The 21,954-nt window shown below is 45.0% G+C and overlaps 1 protein-coding gene across 1 annotated transcript in view; it reads left to right on the top strand.

Moving 5' to 3' along the window:
- Nucleotides 1-16,596, top strand: part of SLC7A11 (solute carrier family 7 member 11) — a 156,575-nt gene extending 139,979 nt beyond the window's left edge. The window contains exon 12 of the mRNA XM_033939248.1: nt 15,847-16,596. Within this exon, the coding sequence (XP_033795139.1) occupies nt 15,847-15,914 (68 nt within the window). The 3' untranslated portion in view covers nt 15,915-16,596. The remainder of the gene's footprint in view (nt 1-15,846) is intronic.
- Nucleotides 16,597-21,954: the final 5,358 nt, after the last annotated feature.

Below are 21,954 nucleotides of genomic sequence, written 5' to 3'. Positions count from 1 at the left end.
CCCCCAAAGTGTTTTGAAAAGACGTCGCGCAATTTCTACGCAGTGCTTAGGCCTAAGAAACACATAATTCACCTTTTGCTGCACCGCACTTAAGGGCTCCTTTTACGAAGGCGGGTTAGCGGTCGAACGCGCGTAATAGCGTGCGCTAAACCGCCGGCCGCACTGGCCGCGACCGCCTCCTCTTGAGCGGGCGGTAGTTTTCCGGCTAGCGCGGGGGTTAGCGCGTGATGAAAAGTCGCGCGCCTTGGTAAAAGGAGCCCTAGGCGCAGGAAGGCCGGGCTTCTGCCAAGAGGCTGCTAAAATCATACGCGCCGACGTCGCCACCAAAGCAATCCGGTGGCGTTGTCGCAGCTTCAGGGCAGATGGAGCTACCTTCAGCAAACAACGAATAGCTAAAACATCAGAAATGAAGCCCATCACCCCAGATGCTAAATATGAAGAAAGGAACCCTGGGCCCCACAAAGTCTCCAACAGCAATCTGTTCCCCTACCATTTGTTGTTTTCAGTCGTGCCGTGGTACTTCCTGGTTTTTTATACCGCTTATACCTCCCTCTGTGCACTGCATTGTCCCTCTAAATCTGGACACTGTCTTGCTCACACAGCTCAGACATGGTAAACCTAATCCTCCTTTTTTCACTGGGTGCGCATTATATGGTCTCTCCCTCCTCCTTATCAAGTACCCGGACCTTGCATTTCTGCTTCCCGTTCACTAGACCGCTCCCAAGTTTTCTGAGATCGCTTTATTGTAACATAGTAACATAACATAGTAGATGACGGCAGATAAAGACCCGAATGGTTCATCCAGTCTACCGGACCTGATTCAATTTAAATTTTTTTAAATTTTTTCTTCTTAGCTATTTCTGGGCAAGAATCCAAAGCTCTACCCGGTACTGAGCTTGGGTTCCTACTACCGAAATCTCCGTTAAAACCTACTCCAGCCCATCTACACCCTCCCGGCCATTGAAGCCCTCTCCAGCCCATCCTCCACCAAATGGCCATATACAGACACAGACCGTGCAAGTCTGCCCAGTACTGGCCTTAGTTCAATATTTAATATTTTTTTCTGATTCTAGATCTTCTGTTTTCATCCCATGCTTCTTTGAACTCAGTCACCGTTTTTCTCTCCACCACCTCTCTCGGGAGCGCATTCCAGGCATCCACCACCCTCTCCGTAAAGTAGAATTTCCTAACATTGCTCTTGAATCTACCACCCCTCAACCTCAAATTATTGCAGATCTTAACATCGTCCACGGCAAAGCCCGTGCTTCCTTCTAACCCTTCTTTGTTGTTGTTTTTTTTTCGGGAGCCAAATCTGTGCATTTTGGTCTGGTTCTTGGACCTCATGCAAACTAACGGGCCGTGCCCATTATCTGGTGGATATTTTGACATCCAGACCCGTTTGGGGGTTCTCCAGGATGAAATTGAGGTCGCTGCACAGAAGGCTGTTGACTCATCACTTTCCTCTCATCACCTCATATCAAACACAGCACAGTAGGGGCAGTTTGTCTTTTTTCATTCCAAAACAGCCTGTTTTCATTTAATTAAAAAAAAAAAAAAAAAAGATCTCAGCTAATTAAAATGTTGTGCTTATGGCAAGCTGTTCATTTAGATGGGTCAGGATGGCAGATGGATTCGTAGCATAAAAAGGCATTTACAAGTCAGCTGCTCAACCCTGGCAGAGGTGGGAGGACGATGCGCGTGAAAAGGGCATTTTTACCTGCAGTGGTAACTTCAACATTCTGTCACTCCTCGGAAATCAGAACGTACACAGGTAGAAAGAAACATAGAAACATAGAAAGATGACGGCAGATAAGGGCTACAGTCCATCAAGTCTGCCCACACTATTGACCCACCCTCTTAAGTCTACTGACCCCCTTAAGTATAATTGTAATTATACTGCCACTCTACTGACCTGCTCATTCAAGTCTATACCCTAGTGACCCTATCCCTTGGCATGACCCTCGTAGGGATCCCACATAGGTATCCCATTTGTTCTTGAAGTCTGGCACGCTGTCTGCCTCGACCACCTGCACTGGAAGCTTGTTCCAATGCTCAATCACTCTCTCCGTGAAGAAGTACTTCCTGGCGTCTCCACGAAACTTCCCTCCCCTGAGTTTGAGCGGATGTCCTCTTGTGGTCAAGTTTCAAGTTTAATTATTCTTAATGAATCGCCTATTTTAACTCACTAAGCGATGTACAAAGCCTTAATACATACAGATTGATACCTTAATACATACAAATTAAATATTAGTAACAATATAAAGTAAATTTTGTAAATAATAAAACATACTTAATACATACGTATATTAAAATGTTAGTTAGGGTATAGAGACATACTTGAATTGTGAGGATAAATAGGAAAGAAATTACAATAATTGGATAGGAAAGGAAGAGTAATAACAAAGGAAAAAAACAAGTAGGAAGGGGAAGAGGGTCCCTTGAGAAGAAAGATATCATCTTCCACCTCGACCCGTCCTGTGATGTACTTAAATGTCTCAATCATGTCTCCCCTCTCCCTACGCTCCTCGAGGTAAGGCTAGACTCAAATAGGGCACTGGTCTTTGACCTAAGGGCCGCCGCGTGAGCGGACTGCTGGGCACGATGGACCACTGGTCTGACCCAGCAGCGTCAAATGTTCTGTTCTGATGTTCATATTTATAGTTAGCATGACTCGAAAGATCAAGTCATTCAGCACCGGATGAAAAAAGTGTCAATTTATATTAAAAAACAAACAATCCAAGAATATAACAAATAAGACCCCCCCCCCCAAAAAAAAAAAAAATCAACTGCATTTTCTATCAACTCCCATTTGGATGGAGAGGGACAGTGGTTCCTGAAAGCAGAATAACCTATCGAGATGTTTCTGTCTCTCTCTGACACAACCTTTGTGGATTATACGGACATTTTTACAAGTGGATTTTATCTGTGCATTCGATTTGTTGTGCACTTGAGCATTTTGCGATACCCTTTTGGTATTACTTAAATCACTTGCATCGAGGTCCATTGTGGCTGCAGTCTTTCCTTTTGTTCTCTGTATCCAACAAAGCCATTCAATTTTTGCCTCTCTAATCACCCCCCGGCTACCTGAAAAGCAAATGTATCTGAAGCTGATTTAGGCGTTGAAGCCCCTCCTCACAGCTTTGAACTAAATCCTCCAATTGAACTGGATCAATAAATATTATATCAATGACAGTCTCTCCCTCTGCATTTCATAGAACACCTCCTTAGAAATCTTAAGAGGAAACTCATCCCTAAGGCAATAGCCCAGGGGCGAAACTGAAGAACTTGCCTTACTTGCAGAATTTTAAAAAGATACATCAGGGAAAGTATATATTTTATGACTATGAAGCTCTTGCAATCTACATCCCCAAAATAACCAAGATTCTCTTCCTATCAGAGGCGTGCAGAAAGGAAGCCACCTGTGAATCTCACAAACCCAATCGGGAAGAATAGCAGTCTCTACAAAGAAAAAAATTCCTTCTACGTTGTATAGCATATTAGGAGATCACTGGAGATACATTTGTAAGTAACACAGTGTAAGTTTAAATATTAATATAAATTTTGTGATGGGTCCTCAGTTTTCAAAACTCGATTATCAGGCCCAGCCTGTAATATTGAGTTGAGAGTTGTATTCCGGGTTATTCAAGCATGAAACATTCCTGGACTCAATTTAAATAGTGAATAACGTTAGAGAACAGAAGGCAGAGAGTAAGCATAAATGGGAAATTCTCGGACTGGGAGAAGGTGACTAGCGGCGTGCCCCAGGGCTCTGTTCTTGGGCCCATCTTGTTCAATATTTTTATAAATGACCTGGAAGAGGAGACAACATGCAAAATAATCAAGTTTGCAGATGATACAAAACTATGTTGGGTGGTGGGCTCTCAAAGGGACTGCGAGGATCTTCAGAAGGATCTGAACCAGCTGGAAAAGTGGGCGATAAAGTGGCAGATGAATTTTAACGCAGACAAATGCAAGGTGATGCATCTGGGAAAGAAAAACAAAGAACATGAATATAGGATATTGGGTGTGACATTAGCCAAATGCGAGCAAGAAAGGGATTTGGGGGTACTGATAGACAGAACCCTAAAACCATCGGCTCAATGCACGGCGGCGGCGAGGAAAGCAAACAGGATGTTGGGCATGATTAAGAAGGGGATCACGAGTAGATCGGAAGACGTCATAATGCCACTTTACAAAGCAATGGTCAGACCACACTTAGAATATCGTGTCCAACACTGGTCTCCATACCTTAAGAAGGATATAACTCTGCTGGAGACTGTGCAGAGGCGAGCCACGAAACTTGTCAGAGGTATGGAGAATTTGAGCTACAAAGAACGCCTCAGAAAACTGGGACTGTTCACCCTCGAAAAGAGAAGACTGCGAGGAGATTTGTTAGAGACTTTTAAAATATTAAAAGGATTTGATAAAATTGACCAGGAAACAGCATTATTGACATTTTCAGATGTGATACGGACAAGAGGTCATAGCCTGAAACTGAGCGGCAGCAGGTTCAGGACAAATGTCGGGAAGTTTTGTTTCACCCAACGAGTGGTGGGTGCTTGGAATGCTCTCCCAGAGGAGGTGGTGGCAGAGACTAGTGTTCTGGGTTTCAAGCGCAAATTGGATTCATACCTTCTTGCAAATCACATCGGGGGATACGGGAAATCCGGGTCTCCAATAAGGAGCACCTAACTGGGCCTCCGCATGTGCGGATCACCGGAATAGATGGACCTAGGTCTGATCCGGCGAAGGCGTTTCTTATGTTCTTAACGTGCAAAATCACACAACCAAAAATGAATCACCACTTCTAATATACTAATTTATATTAATATTTAAACTTACACTTTGTTACTTACAAATCTATCTCCAGTGATCTCCTAATCTATATATATATAAAATCGGAGGTATGTATGTATGTGTGTATGTGTGTATGTGCTGCGATCACGCAAAAACGGCTTGACCGATTTGAACGAAACTTGGTATGCAGATCCCTCACTACCTGGGATGATATGTTCTGGGGGTCTCGCGGCCCACCTGCACACGTGGGCGGAGCTACAAACAGAAAATCAGATTTCACCCATTCAAGTCAATGGAAAAAATGTAAAAAGCTGTGGGACCGCTTTGAACGTAAATTGGTATGCAGATCCCTCACTACCTGGGGTGATATGTTCTGGGGGTCTCGCGGCCCACCTGCACACGTGGGAAGGGTGGGTTCACCCAAGAATGTATATGTTCTTGCTCCTGGAGGTGAAACTAAAAATGTTGTTTATAATCAAGTTTTGTGTTAGTTGTATTGTATTCATTTTGTCAAATATTTCACATTATAATTTGAATATTGTACTTTTTATAAAGCTGTAAAAAAATATTTTCATTCACCACTATAAAGTATCTTTATTTGAATCCATTTACAGTGTTATTGTTATAATTAAATACCCGTGCAACGCCGGGGCATCAGCTAGTATACTATACAACGTAGGAGAAAGGAAAACACCAACACAGCCCTTTTGTAAGTCTAATGAAATAAAATCATTACTCGCTCCTTCCCCCCAATTCTTCAAAGAGCCACATCGTAGTCTCTAAAGGTAAATGGGAGTGAGTGATATCAACATATATAGCGCTCCCCCGGTCATTCGTGGTCGTCGATTTGCGGTCCCAGTCATTTGCAGTATTTTCCGACCATGAATGACCGGGCAGGAGACGGCAGCCGGAGAGGCAGGAGAGAGCAGCCGGAGCGCCGGCGAGTGAAGGAAATCACTCCGACCGCCTCTTCCTTTGACAGCAGCTCCTGATTGGTGAAGCCCGACTTTAGTGCAGGAAGAGGCGGTCGGAGCATACCGCGAGTGATTTCCTTCACTCGCTGGCGCTCCGGTTGCTCTCTTCTGCCTCTCAGGCTGCCCTCTCCTGTCTCCCCCGCTAAAAACCGTATTCGCAGTTTTTCAGCATTCACGTGGGGTCCTGGAATGGAACCCCCGCGAATATCGGGGGAGCACTGTTCTTCTTTAACATGGACTATTAATCTAGAAAAAGGAACATGTATAAATTTCAAATTGTTGTACCGAGACAAATTATCTAGGGCTCCTTTTACTAAGGTGCGTTAGGGCCTTAACGCGTGGAATAGCACGCGCTGAATTGCCGCACGCGCTAGACCTTAATGCCAGCATCGAGCTGGCATTATTCTAGAAGCGTGTAGCGCGCGGTAATTTCATGCGTGTGCTAAAAACGCTAGCTCACCTTAGAATTCCTAAAGTCTTCACTGCTTACCCCACGCTATATGACCAACCCGTCTTATTGTAAACCCGCCCCTACAATGTAACCTTACTCTGTACAAATATTCATGTACTCAAAGACTTCATTGTTTTTGTTGAATGTCCAGCTGTTCTTTATTGTAAACCGCCTCGAACTACTTTGGCTTTGACGGTATATAAACAATAAATTATTATTATTATTATTATTATTAAAAGGAGCCCCTCGTATTTTCAACTTGTTCTCCAGGCAGTGGCGAAGTAAGAGAGGGGGAGGGGGTTGCGATGCGGACCACCTTTTGTGCTTGGTTGTCATCTTGATGAGGGTGCTGGCACCTCTCCACCCCCCACATGCCATGTTTGCACCCTTCCTTCCCCACTCCTATGTACCTCTTTAAAATATTTGCCACCGCGAGCAACTACTCAACCCTGCAGCTCGAGCTGACCTGGCTCCCTCTAAAATCACTTCCAGGTCGCAGAGCTTGGAAAGGACATCAGAGGGAAAGCCAACTCCGGTGTGAGCAGCGGGCCAGAGAAGCTGCTCATGCTGGTGAAGATTTAAAGAGGTACGAGGTGGGAAGGAAGGGTACGAAAAGACTGAATGAATTATTTGCTTCGGTCTTTACGGGAAAGAAGATGTAAGAGATCTACCTGAACCAGAAATGGTTTTCAAGAGTGATGATGCGGAGGAACTGAAAGAAATCTCGGTGAATCTGGAGGATGTACTAAGCCAAATCGACAAGTTAAAAAGTGATAAATCGCCATGACTGTATGCTATACATCCCAGGGTACTAAAAGAACTCAAACATGAAATTGCTGACCTGCTATTGGTGATCTGTAACCTGTCGCTAAAATCGTCTCTAGTACCTGAAGATTGGAGGGTGGCCAATGTTATGCCAATTTTTTAAAAGGGCTCCAGGGGAGATCCAGGAAACTACAGACCGGTAAGCCTCACACTTCAATGCTGGGCAAAATGGTAGAAACAATTATAAAAAATAAAATTGTGTAACAGGTAGACAAACATGATTTAATGAGACAGAGTCAGCATGGGTTCAGCCGAGGGAGATCTTGCCTCACTAATTTGCTTGACTTCTTTGAAGGTGTGAATAAACATGTGGATAAAGGTGAGCCAGTTGATATAGTGTATCTAGATTTTCAGAAAGCTTTTGATAAAGTTCCTTACGAGAGGTTCCTGAGAAAATTAAAGTATCATGGGATAGGTGGCAAAGTTCAGTTGTGGATTAGGAATTGGTTAATGGATAGAAAACAGAAGGTAGGGTTAAATGGTCATTTTTCTCAATGTAGGAGAGTAAAAAGTGGAGTGCCACAGAGGTCTGTGCTGGGACTGGTGCTATTTAACTTATATATAAATGATCTGGAAATTGGAACGACGAATGAGATGATTAAATTTGCAGATGACATTAAACTGTTCAAAGTTGTTACAAAGCATGCGGATTGTAAAAATTGCAGGCAGACCTTAGGAAATTAGAAAACTGGATGTCCAAATAGCAAATGAAATTTAATGTGGACAAATGCAAAGTGATGCATATTGGGAAGAATAACCTGAATCACAGTTACCGGATGCTAGGCTTCACCTTGGGGATTAGCGCCCAAGAAAAGGATCTGCGTTTCATCGTAGACAATACGATGAAACCTTTCGCCCAATGTGTGGTGGTGGCCAAAAAAGCAAACAGGATGCTAGGAATTATTTTCAAAAAGATGGTTAACAAGACTAAGAATGTTGTAATGCCCCTGTATTGCTCCATGGTGCTACCTCATCTGGAGTATTGCGTTCAATTCTGATCTCCTTATCTCAAGAAAGATATAGTGGTGCTAGAAAAAGTTCAAAGAAGAGCGACCAAGATGGTAAAGGGGATGGAACTCCTCTCGTATGAGGAAAGAGTAAAATGGTTAGAGCTCTTCAGCTTGGAAAAGAGACTGCTGAGGGGAGTTATGATTGAAGTCTACAAAAGCCTGAGTAGAGTAAAACGGGTACAAGTGGATCAATTTTTCACTCCATTAAAAATGACAAAGACTAGGGGACACTCGATGAAGTTACAGGGAAATACTTTTAAAACCAATAGGAGGAATTTTTTTTTCCATTCAGAGAATAGTTAAGCTCTGGAACGTGTTGCCAGAGGATGTGGTAAGAGCGTTTAGCGTAGTCTTGTTTTAAGAAAGGTTTGGACAAGTTCCTGGAGGAAAGGTCCATGGTCTGTTATTGAGAAAGACATGGGGGAAGCCACTGCTTGCTCTGGATCGGTGGAATGGAATGTTACTGCTATCTGGGGGTTCCGGAATTTTACTATTCTTTGAGATTCTGCTTGGAATCTTGATGCTCTTTGGGGGTTCTAGAATCTTTTGTTACTCTTTGGGATTCTGGAATGTTGCTACTCCTTGGGTTTTGGCCAGGTACTAGTGACCTCGATTGGCCATCACGAGAACGGGATACTGGGCTTAATGGACCATTGGTCTGACCCAGTAAGGCTATTCTTATGTTCTTATGTTCTTTTGAGTATGGTATATGGGGTACGGAAGAAATGGAGGGGGGGGGGAGCGGAGGGTGCATGAGGGGGCTCTACTGCCCCAGGTGACTCCCACCCTTGCTACGCCAGGTCATTTTTTTTTCTAATTAGAGCCTAAATCACTGCTTGCAAAGCTCTAATATACTGAATTTCCCCCATCGACCTCATCAGCTCAGAATCCAATGCTGACTTGGTCATTGTCTGCCCCTCAGAAAGAATATAACTGGGTAGACATTCGGAGAATTCTTTCTGTTCTGGCATTACACGCCAAGTGGTCAATATTCAGCTGAGGCCCACGTAAAATAGTTTTATGTGGATCCCAGCTGAAAATATGCCAGGACCCCCGCATAACATTCAAAGAAAGGGGTCTTCAGCCTCTCCAATCCTCATTCCACCCACTCTGGAATAGACCCACTTCCATTCCCTCGCCCAGCTCTCTAGAACAGTCCCTCCCTTCTGATCTCCCCCTTCTTCCTAGCAAAAATAGACCCTCCCCCAACCCCTGTTATGGACAACCAATGTAGTTTCATATAGTAGGACTGTAGGCGTTCTGATTTCCGTAATCCATATATGAGTCTTACCTCTGCATTAGTTATACCGTCCTCAATTCATGCTTAGCAGTTTAGCCTTTCACAGGTTTTTTTAATTTTTGTCTACTAAAACATTTCAACTGTAGTGCCAACTGTCGTTTGTTAACAAATCGGTGTACAGATGTGAAAATGTTGTAGAACAGAAGCTGGGAAAGCGCAGTGGCATTTTAACAAGAGTAGACTCGAAAAGCTGCCCCCAGTATGTTCTCTCTTAATACGCTCACCATGTTTCCAGATCCCCCCTCTACCAACCCCTAAGTATCCCTGGAATAACCAGTTTCCATCAAGTAGTGTGAAATAGAGAATGACACGGGGAAAAAATCTGTCCCTGTCACTGCCCCATCACTGGACCACCGTCCCCTTCACCGTCCAGTCCCCGCAGCATCCCCCCTTCCCGCGGGTAACTGCCACCGTGTCATTCTCTAGTGTGAAATTTAGAGGTTGGAGAGTCAGCGTGCTTGTTTTGGAAAGTTGCAGGAGTAGGTTATGAGGCTGCTTTGAAAAACCCATGTGCCCACAGGATGGCAGCATCGAGCCACGTTTGAATTCGGCCCCGGCTGTGAAAGGAATCATTTTTTTGTCTCTTTAAGGAAAATCTGCAGTATATAAGGCTTCTGTTAGCTACGACACGGTGGCCTGTTCTTTTGTATTTGCTTCTTTCTTTTTTTCCTTCCTGTCCCTGAAAACCTGAGGCTTGTAGGAAGGAGACACTGATGCCTGTCTGAGAAACTCAGGTGATATTAGGTCAAGAGGCAACAAGGAGCTGGCACAGAGCATTTAGAGAATAACAAACACCATTTGAATTGGACATTTCTGGGCAGCAGGCAAGCAAAGAAGATGGGGTGAGAGGCCAGCCCCCCCTTAAGAATAATTAATCAAAATCTATGCAAAGGGGGGAGTCTCCTTGCCAATGCAAGTGAGGGGGATTTGCTTGATGACAGAGCAGGCAGCTCATGCCCCTGCATTGCCCAGAAGCCTCACCACTGCGCTAATAAGGGATAATAATACTCTGCAAATGCTGACTCTGCCCGAGCCAGCGCCTGTGAGAAACGCTCTCGGGTCTCCAGAGTACAGCAAAGTCCATTTAAGCTGCTCCTCTGAGGTCTGCATAATGCATTTAAGCAATCTTTTGCAGAGTCTGCCGAGGCCTATTTTTCTTACTTAGTGGCAATTGTAAATTAATTTAACTTGTTTCCAGGTTATATACGCTGAGCTCCGCACTGCGGGCAGCCCACGTTTTGCCATGCTTTGGGTTGTTTTTTTTTTTCCCCTCTAAATGCTAGCAGAGCATGTAATAAACATCGACACACTGTATTGGATGCTAACTCTATATGAATGGAATGATAATTAGCTTCATGCAGTGCGGTAACTTTTATAGTGCTACACCTGCCCACGGGCTAAACCAGCAACCCCTCCCCCCACCAAGATTTTGGCAGTTCAACTCAATAGTCAAAATCATCACACAAACATACCATAAAGGGTCTGGTGAAAATAGATATAACCTCTTGGTTGTTTTATATTGTAAGTGGTTAGCCTCGGAGAACGAAGCTAGACTAAACTGCCCTCCGGGTATTCTCTTAGGCTTCCGCGGCTGGCGTCATGATTGTTGCTCTTGTCCGGGACTCGCCGTGTCTGAGTAGGTAGAACTGACGTTTCAGACATCGTGCTGTGGCTTTCGTCAGGGTGTGAAGAAAGCCACGGCATGATGGCTGAAATGTCAGTTCCACCCAGTGGCATGGCGAAGGTGGGAAACACCCGGGGTGGTGGCGCACCCCTCCCCCGCGCCCTCTCTCTGCCCATTGCTCCTTTCACACCAAGCCCCCCTGCACCCTCCTCTCCACCCCTCGCTCCTTCTGCGCCAAGCCCCCCATGCCCTCCTCCCACCCCTCGCTCCTTCCATGCCAAGACCCCCTGTGCCCTCCTCTCTACCCCTCACTCCTTCTGCGCCAAGCTCCTCGCACCCTCCTCTTCGCCCCCTGATCCTTCCATGCCCCTATGCCACATGCAAGCCGTCCTTTCCCATCCCCGTACCTCTAAATCTTCTCCAGCACGAGCAGCTTCTCCGCCTGGTAGATATGCTGATACTAGGTTATATTAGTATTCTACAATGAAATCCAGACGTCTTGGTTTGCTTACAGAAAAGGCTTCTGGCATGTGGCTTTTGGGCACCTCAACAGAGAAGCCCAGTTATAGAACTGCCCCCCTAGGAAAGTCATTAGGTTGCATATTTAAATAGGGAGAAGATTAAAAAAAAAGTGGGACACTTGAAAGTCCAGGATCCACACAAGCTTATTCCACCATGAAAAAAATAAAATCACAGATACAAAATGTGTATCGCATCAAGCTCTCGACACAACCATGTTTCGGCATGGTGCACCTTCATCAGGAGAAAGAGTGATACCTTCTGCAGACGCCACCTCACAACTCTTTCTTCTGATCAAGTTTCACGTTTTATTCAAAATTTCTTATAACACTCAATCAAACTTCTAAGCGGTGTACAATTAAAATTTTTTTTTACAACAACCGAAAATATGACAACTGGTTAAAACTGGCAAATATTGCCAACAGGGGATATTTGTAAACCGAGAGGGACACAAAGACTAACAGGAACAGGAGGAGGAAAGAAAGGGAAGAGCTACAATTTTCAAATTAAAGAAACAAAAAAGTGTTTTATTGTTTTGTCATTAGAATGGTTTTTATTGAGATGTAGTTTGTCATAATATTTATGAAGAAAAATTTTTTTAAAAAAATTTTTTTGTTCTTAATCTTTCCTTTTCTACTTTTAATGGAGTTCTTTTCTTGATGAATGTGATTTATGCGTTGTAAACCGCTTGGATCCTTTTAGGCCGTTGTGCGGTATATAAAGTTTTTAATAACCATAAACAGAAACAAACAATAGGAAGGGAGCGCGGGGAGGAATTAAATGTAGGGAGTTTAGCCCTGAAAAGGGCATACGATTAAGGATATAATTCCAGGTTGAGGGGGCGGTCGCTGCGAAATGATTCGATCGGATTGTGTTGATGTGCTTTAGGGACGGGATCATTAGGAGATTTTGGGTTATCGAACAGAGAGCTTTTGATGGACAGTAGGGTACGAGAAGGATATTGAAGGCACACCTGCCCAGTGGCGTACCTACCATATGTGACACCCAGGGCCCATCATTTTTTGACACCCCCCCATCTATATGAAAAATATGATTTTTAGTAACAATCCACATATCGCACAACAAGAGTGTGTACCTAGGAAAAGGCAGCATCTTAAACACTGCAGTGAGCACTAGAACACCAACACATACATTGTAAAACTAAACAAGCCAGATCCTGCACAATTGATCCTGTACAGTTGATGCTATCAGAAAGCCATGTCCCTTTCATACAGAGACAGATACACCCTCGCCCAATATGGAATAATCACAAACTAAAAATAGAAATATGTAGACAAAAGTTAAACTGAACTGCCAAGAAACCAGACTCTGCATACAATGCAACACCACAACACCACAAAAACAGTAATACATGTCTTCTAATACTGTGCAAAATATAAAGACAGTAGATGTAAATTTGAAAAAACTGATACATAACAATCACCACTTTACAAATTAACAAATAAAAATAAAACAAATAATGAGAAATAAGAAAATACCATTTTATTGGACTAATCCCCGGAAGCTCGGTCCCCATCCCCACAAACCACTTGATTCCATCCACACAAGCCTTGAATTGTTTTATATTGAACTTATTATATTAAAGTATAAAAAGAAACAATATTCTGTACAATTGTCAGTTTATAAATCAGTGTCTTCTCCCCACTCTCTCTTCCCCATTTCCCTTCAGTGTCCTCAGCCCACTCTCTCTCCACTTTCCTTCAGTGCACGCACATAAAAACAAGCAAGTAATTTTATATCATTTTCATTCTATTCATTCATAGAAATTAAAGTCTAAATAATGCCAGTCACATAATAAAACATGATTTTACAAAAATAATTCCCTGCACAGTCAAGCCTGCAAGGATTACTAGATGTCTTTCAGCAGCTCCCCTCCCTCCCTCCTCCTTACCTTTGTGGCCAAGTCAAAATGATCTAACAACAATAAAATTTTTAAAACACAAAGCACACTGTACGCAGAGAAAATGTTAATTATCATTTATATTCTGCGGGTTTTCAAAGAGGTCAAGGCAGATGACTTTATGCAATGTCACCTCAGTAACAACTATACAAAAATAGACAAATATACCCCCTCCCGTTTTACTAAACCGCAATAGCGTTTTTTAGCGCAGGGAGCTGCGCTGAATGCCCCATGCTGCTCTCGACGGTCATAGGCTCCCTGCACTAAAAACCGCTATTGCGGTTTAGTAAAAGGGGGCCATAGTGCAAAATATAGACAGCATATATAAATTCTCAAAATGGACACATTTTGATCACTAAATTGAAAATAAAATCATTTTTCCTACCTTTGTTTGGTAATTTCATCAGTCTCTGGTTGCACTTTATTCTTCTGATTGTGCATCCAATATTTCTTCCCTTCTTTCAGCCTCCTGTATGCTTCCTCTCCTCCAGACCTCATTCCCTCCCCCAACTTTTTCTTTGTTTCATCCTGCCCCCTTCTTTCTTTCTCTCTCCATGCCCCCTTTCTTTCTCTATGTCTGTCTCTGTCTCTCCATGCCTCATTTCTTTCTTTCTTTCACCCTGCCAGCGCCCGACATCAATTCTGACGTCGGAGAGGATGTTCCGGGCCAGCCAGGCAGCGATTGGCTGGCCCAGAACGTCCTCTCCGACATCAGAATTGATGTCGGGCGGCGAGAGTTGGTCAGCCCCACAGGGAAGAGAAGCAGGGAGGGAGGACTCGTCGCCGGCCTTTTCCCCATGGCGGCAGTGGCAGCCTTTCCCCAGCGGCAGCCTATTCCCTGGTGGGTGGCCAGCTGTGCACCCCCTTGGGGGGTGCACCCGGGGTGGACCGCCCCCCCCCCCCTTGGTACGCCACTGCACCTGCTGAAACATGGCCGTGGCGAGAGCTTGATGCCGTGACGAGAGCTTGATGCGATACATCTGTGATTTTTTTTTTTTTTCCATGGTGGAATAAACTTGGATTCTGTGGATTCTAGATTTTTCAAGTATCCCACAATTTTAGCTTCTCATTGGTAGCTGCGTGGGACTTTGTCATCTCCGGTTTTGCCTTTTATTTTTTTGCATATATAAATAGTACATTGATAATTTTAGACGCTGGTATATTAGGCCTAACCTCAAAGCCTAGCAGTGCCTAAACCATCCACACCCACACCGCACCCCCTATCGATAGCCTACTTTTTATGCAGACGTTGGTAGGTACTGCTAGGCATCTCAGTGTAGGCGTTGGTCAGTGCCGATTTCCATGTGGAATTTAAATGAATTGTTTTTTTTTAATTGGCTTTTAATGTTGTTTTCCTTTATCATGCCAATTAAAAAAATGTAAGTTCCGCAATGGAAATCAGCACAGTGCCGTCAGTCTAGGTGCCATTTATAGAATCAGAGCCTACGTGCGTACGCTTCTCTCTCTCTATTCGCGACTTTGGTACTCGCAACTTCGGTTATTTGTGATTTTTGTCTTGATGGCTCTGCCCCCCCCCCCCCATGACATCATCCTAGAGTGCTGAGAAAGTTCTGCGTGGTTTTTTTTTCAGTCTGATCGGGCAAATGGCAGCGTCAGAGAAAAGTCTTACTTGCAATTTCACAGTATTTGCAGGGGGAGGGGAAGATGGGGGGGGCTATACCAAAAACATGAAAGTTATTCGTGTTTTGGGGGGGCTATCTGTGGGACATCTCTGAACGTATCCCCCGCAAATATGGCGGGAGAAGTGTATTTCCATTTTAAGAATTATCACAGGGAACTTATGTGCTTGAACTTTTGCTGTTTGGCTTACAGGAATTTTCTGACTTACACTCGTGACTTTGGTTATTCCCGAGTTTCTAAACCCTGACCCACCCCCGCCTCCCGGACCTCTCCACACTCTACCTGGTGGCCTAGCGGTGAAGCACGGCAGGTGCGATCTTCCTATGCTCCTGCCCCATGCAGAGCCATCCACAAAAATGGCTGCCTTGAGTTCCCGCTGTTGTCTCGTGAGACCACGGGAACTCACAGCAGCCATTTCTGTCGACAGTTCTAGTACAGGGCAGGAGCGTAGGACGATCACCGCCAGGCCACCAGGTACAGTGTGGAGAGGTCCGGGAGACAGGAGGGAGGCGGGGATGGGTCAAAGTAGGCCCTAAAAGCTATTCACAATTTTTTTCCATATTCACGGGGCGGCTCTGCCCCTAAACACCCCCCCCCTCCACCCCGTGAATATGGAGGAAGAAGTGTAATTTCTATGCATACGGATGCACTTTCAAAACCAGCTCTCCCTCAATTCTAGCAGTACCTCCACTCAGCAGTGGTTACTTCTGCATAGACTGTCTTTGTGTCATTTTGAGCACATCTCCAGTGTACACTGAATATTTGTCCTCCATTTTTCTTACAGACAGAGTAACTAGGACGCTGCAAATAATCCTTGAAGTTGTACCGCCAGAAGAGAATCGCAATTTGTGAACCACATCGCCATGAACTATAAGCAACCGTGCCATACTTGGACAGTCAAGTGACATCTGGACACACGCGTTACGGGAGAAGGAGGAAGGGCCGAGAATAACAGTTGCGGCTTTGCGGAGGGATAATGCCTCGTGCGATGCAAAGTCTTAGCTTCAAGGTTTTGTGGACGCAGTTGTAGAATTATGCCATAATATTAGTGCACAATTGTATTAACTGTGAAACATCTTGCAAGACATACCAGTAATTTTCGGAAAAGTATGAGCTGGCAAATGAAGCTCATAGTTTGGGTTCTAGGTTCCTTTCACCTTGCTGCCCTGTATGCCTGGAATAGGCTACCTGAGGTCATGCCCCTTCCCTTGTTCAAAAATAGACAGAAACCCACCTTTTCGAGACTGCCCTCTACTCATCACCCTAGTCATCAGTTTAACCATGCCCCGTTAAATGCAACCCCTACCCTAGCATCCTGTTAATCTGTCTTGATTGATGAGATTGTGAGCTCATTCATTCAGGGACTGTCTCCTTCGTGACTGACTATGTACAATGTTGTATATGTCTGGTAATGTTCTAGTAATAATTAATAGCAGTACCGTGTTTCTCCCAAAATATGACACTGTCTTATATTAATTTGGGGTACAGAAAATGCATTAGGGCTTATTTTTGGGTTTGTCTGATCATTTCTCACCCATCCCCCTGTGCAGCATCTTTCTATCCCTCCTTCCCATCCCCCCCGTGCAGCAGAACCCCGCCAACCCTCCCACCGCAAGGCCGTCATACCTCCGTTCCAAATAGCGGTGGTGGCCGCACTGAACAGGCTGCTTTTCGACCTTCCCCCATCAAGGCCTTCCCTCTACCACATCATCACTGATGATGTCATGAGTGATGAAGCTGTAAAGTATTGACTGTTACAACGGAGGTAGATGGCTAAGGGGATCGAGCCTTGAAAAAGCAAGCTAGGCGAAACATGTCGGCTTTGACATCCCTTACTAGTGCTGACATCTCTAACCAAGAAGACTTAGCCATATTTTAAGCTAAGTATTTACCTTTATAAGAAAATATTAAATAGAAATACAAATAAGATTAAGCTCTACTAAGCAGTAAATAGACCCGATTACGAGCTGACACATAAAGCTTAGGACAATGAGAAGTTTGAGTCCTGAGTGGTGCCACTGAGGGTTGGGTAAAATTGTACAAGGTGTTTTCATAGCCTTAAGAAAGTTTAAATTCTGGCTATAATATTGAATTGAATGAATTGGCACCTTGATAAAAATCAAACATTAGTGCATTGACTTGATGAGTGATGCAGCGGCACAGAGAAGGTCCCAGAGGGGAAGGCCACAAAGCAGCCTGTTCAGTGCCACCGCTGTTTGGAACGGAGGCATGTCGGCCTCGCGGTTGGAGGGTTGGTGGGGTTCCGCTGCACGGGATGGGAAGAAGGGATGGAAAGATGTTGCGCAAGGGGAAGGAGGGGGGAAAGAAAGCGCTGCTACCGGTGAATCAGGGAGTGTCGGGGACATTCGGGAGGGGCTTATTTTTGGGTAGGGCTTATATTAGGACCTACCCCAAAATCATGCCAGGGCTTATTTTCGGGGAAACACGGTAATAGTAATCAGGCAAAGGGCAAGGAAGTCATATGGGCACTGGGGGGGTGGAACCAATTCAGCATTACCATCTAAATTACTCTCCCTCATGACTATCCTAAACTATACCTGGAGATAGTGTAGTGTGTGTAACTTCGCACATATACAGTAGACTCTCAGTTAACCGGCACTCATGGAGGGATTGATAAATGCCAGAGGTCGTTTCTGGTTGCTTGAGAGTTACTATTAAAAATAGGCCTAACTAATACTATACCCCACACTGTGCCATACCATAAACTGTTCCAGACAAACTACCCGGACATGTACGTGCGGTAGGCAAAGCGTGGGCGTACTCAGGCGTGGCGTGCAAAGTTTACACTTACATTTCCGCCACAAATTGATTTCATTTTTATTTTAAAATCTTACAGTCTTAGATTTTGTTTTATTTTGGGTTGCTTGAGAGTTCTGGTTAATTGAGTTCCGGTTAACAGAGAGTCTGCTGCATTTCTGTAAGCAGCTTCAGCACTGGCTGCTAAAGCATGCATCCGGCAGGTGCCGGCTGCGAGGCACAGCTCTGAATTCATCTCAGTTTGATTAAGGGGGACAATCCCTAACCAGCAGCCAAGAACTCTCGCCCTCGGAGATTCCACAGTTCTGTAGACTCTAAAGCTTACAGCTGACTTATTAGGAGGAGCGTTTCGGAGAAGTTTCATGTTGATCGTATTTCTCACACCATCTACTTTTTCCGGTCTTTCTCGTTAATGTGCTCTAGTGGCACTGCAGTACTTGAACTCCCTTTACCCACGTCATGTGCCACCTTTGGCCACTTTTCTCTTGGGCTGGCCCTATTAGAAATGGAAACGAGGGGATAATGATAACTCTTTACAGTCTGTTACTGCGGGGCAATACTAGATGTTTGGAAGGAAAACTTCGATGCCATGCATGTTGTATTTATACTTGAATGGAAAAGCATTATGACCCTCTTGAACTGAGCCGTGGGAGAGGTTTCTACTGTGGCCCGGGGCGGTAAATGCTTAGGGTTACCAGATTTCCCCAAAGGAAAATCCAAACCCTTGGCCCCGCCCCCCCAGGACCGCCCAGTTCTGCCTGCGTCCCGCCCCCAGCCCCACCCCTTAGCCTGGTCATGCATCAGGATGGCATCGGCGCGTTCGCGGATGCCGTCCCAAACGTCGGAAGCTTTTCAAAACCTGGACATGTTTGGGGAAATCCGAACGTCTTGTAACCCTATAAATGCTCAAACGCTGCTCCGACGCTCATATAATTCTATGAGCGTTGAGCACGATATCTCGGAGCATTTAGCGCTCCGGGCCGTGGTAGAAACCTCTACCGCTGCTTAGTAAAAGGGGGCTGGGGGGGGGGGGTATATTTGGGAAATTTAGCTCCACAGAAAATCTTCTGTCGTATAGAAGAGCCGAACCACTATAGATCCTTTTTATCTGCTCTTTTCTGCTAGTAATAATTTGGGACATAGGTCAGTACAAAATTCACAGGTCCTGAAAAAGTGTTTTCAAACACTACCATGCATTTAGGGCCAGCAGACTGGATGGACCGTTCGGGTCTTTATCTGCCGTCATGTACTGCGTTACTACATTCTATAAATGATGCTCAAAAATGGCTGCTCGCGCCCTTGATAAAATAGCGCTGGGTGCCAATTCCTGCGCCAGACTTACGCCTGCTGGAGCCTCTTGTAAACTCTGGCGCCCAAGCGCCGAGCCAGTATTCCGTAACTGCGCAGAAAACCTTTCGCAGTGCCCCTGATGTGCCCAAGCCCCTTCCGTGGCCACACCTCCTCTCAAGGTACACGCCTGAGAGACGGGCACTCTGCCTTATAGAATAGCGCGCAGCCAGATGCATCCATAAATTTTAATGGGTGCCAATTTGCATCCCTAATTGGTTCTTAACACCCAGTTATGAAGTTTTTGAGACTGTCAATCAAATTGTTCACATGAATTTGAGCATCATATATAGAATCTGGGTGTCACATGTAGACACTTTGATGTAACACATTTTTTTTTCTAACTTTAGACTTTCAATGGGCGTAGTTCCAAAATATTGTACAGAAACACCTTTTAGTATGCCTTTTGGGTTGTTGTTGCTTTTTTGCATAACTTATAAAAGTCATTATTTATTTGGAAGGAAGTGTAATAATTTTTAAGCTTTCATTATACAGTAGAACCCTGCAAATTTGCGGTTCATGAATCGTAGACTCAGTCAGCCTCTTCCGGTCAGAAAATATAGGGAATGACTGAGTCCACGAATCAGCCTTCTGCACAGCTGATTCCTCCTCCTCTCCCCCCCCACCCCGCCAGCCAATCAGCCTTCTGCACAGCTGATTCCTCCTCCTCTCCACTCCCGCCAGCCAATCAGCCTTCTGCACAGCCGATTCCTCCTCCTCTTCCCCCCATCCAGTCAGCCAATCAGCCTTCTGCACAGCTGATTTCTCCTCCTCTTCCCCCCCCCCCCCCCCGGTCAGCCAATCAGCCTTCTGCACAGCTGATTCCTCCTCCTCTCCCCCTCCGGTCAGCCAATCTGCCTTCTGCACAGCCGTTTCCTCCTTCTCTCCCCCTCCCCATCAGCTCCTATACCGCTTTTGCTGTTTTTCAAAATTCACGGGTGCTCCTGGAACAGAACCCCTGCAAATTTTTGGGGAGTATTGTAGTAATACCACAGAGAGCAGTTGTGGATGCTTCTCCCTCTGCCCTGAGTGGGAGTCTTCCAACTCCACTGCAGCCGGTGGGTAGGAGTGATCCAGTATTGTATTTTTAATCACTAGGTACAAGCAGGTTCCCTTGAGTCCTGCAGAGCTCGCACGACCCTCATTGTTGAGAATGTGATAGTGAAATAGCACCACCCACTGGCAGGACTATAGGTGGAGGAATCCCGCTCGCCTTACAGAGAACAGTGGTTGTGCGAATGACTGTGATCATTACCTGCATAATGAGAACAAAGGCCCAGATTCTCTAAAGGTGCCAGTTTATTAGTCACAGGTAGGCACCCAAACTCAGTAAAATACGCCACTGAAAACGTTTTTAACTGGGTTTCAAGGCGTCTACTGGCGCCTAAAAAAATCAGCACTGAAATCACGCCTCCATAGGCCCTTTAGACTGTGGGCGTGGCTAATGCCGGACGTGGTGTTAGGCGGCCTAAAGCGCCTACGGGAGGCATGATTCATATCATAGGTAAGCGCCTATCTTTGCGAGAAGCGGGATTCTGTACCCGGCGCCGTTGCGTGATTGACACGTGGTCATCAGCTGCTTTTAAGGTGGCCACCAACAGCGCCAGTTACAGAATCCGGGCCAAAGTGACTTTGATGCCCGCTTCTACCGTGCCTCATTTATCATTGCGATTATAGGTAGAGAATGACACGGAGACAAATTTTTCCCCGTCCCCGCGGGAATTCATTTTCCCATCCCCGCGAGCTCTTTTCCTGCCCTTGCCCATCCTTACAAGCTCCGTCCTCATCTGCACAAGCCTCAAACCCTTTAAAATCCTAAGTAGCAACATTCTAGAGCTCAGATTGTGATGTCATAATGCCTCATTCCACCAATGCCTAAGCTCCGTCCTCACCTGCACAAGCCTAACACTTTAAAATCAAAAGTAGCAACATTCTAGAGCTCAGATTGTGATGTCATAATGCCTCATTCCACCAATGCCTAAGCTCCGTCCTCATCTGCACAAGCCTCAAATCCTTTAAAACCATAAGTGGCAACATTCTAGAGCTCAGACTGTGATGTCATAATGCCTCATTCCACCAATGCCTAAGCTCCGTCCTCACCTGCACAAGCCTCAAACACCTTAAAATCCTAAGTACCAACATTCTAGAGCTCAGATTGTGATGTCATAATGCCTCATTCCACCAATGCCTAAGCTCAGTCCTCACCTGCACAAGCCTCAAACACTTTAAAATCATAAGTACCAACATTCTAGAGCTCAGATTGTGATGTCATAATGCCTCATTCCACCAATGCCTAAGCTCCGTCCTCACCTGCACAAGCCTCAAACACTTTAAAATCATAAGTAGCAACATTCTAGAGCTCAGATTGTGATGTCATAATGCCTCATTCCACCAATGCCTAAGCTCCGTCCTCATCTGCACAAGCCTCAAACCCTTTAAAATCATAAATGTTCATGGCTTGTGCGGTTAAGGCAGAGCTTACAGGAATGGGGAAGGGACAAGGACAGTGAAAAAACTTGCGGGGGTGGGACGGAGAAATTGCGTTCCTGCGGGGAGGGGGAAAAATTTGCCCCGTGTCATTCTCTAATTATGGGTACTGTACAAAGGGCAGGAAGCACACAATGCCCCACATGCACTACTTGATCATCAAACTTATTTTACAAGTTGCAGCACAGTAAGATATTACGTAAAAAAAAATGTAAATGTGCAATGTTAATATTTGTTCTGAAGCTATGCAAGATATATAAATTAAGAACACAATTTGTAT

Source organism: Geotrypetes seraphini, chromosome 1, assembly GCF_902459505.1.
Source record: "Geotrypetes seraphini chromosome 1, aGeoSer1.1, whole genome shotgun sequence".
NCBI lineage: Eukaryota > Metazoa > Chordata > Amphibia > Gymnophiona > Dermophiidae > Geotrypetes > Geotrypetes seraphini.
The sequence above is the reverse complement of the archived record's forward strand: the minus strand, read 5'-3'. Positions and strand labels throughout refer to the sequence as shown.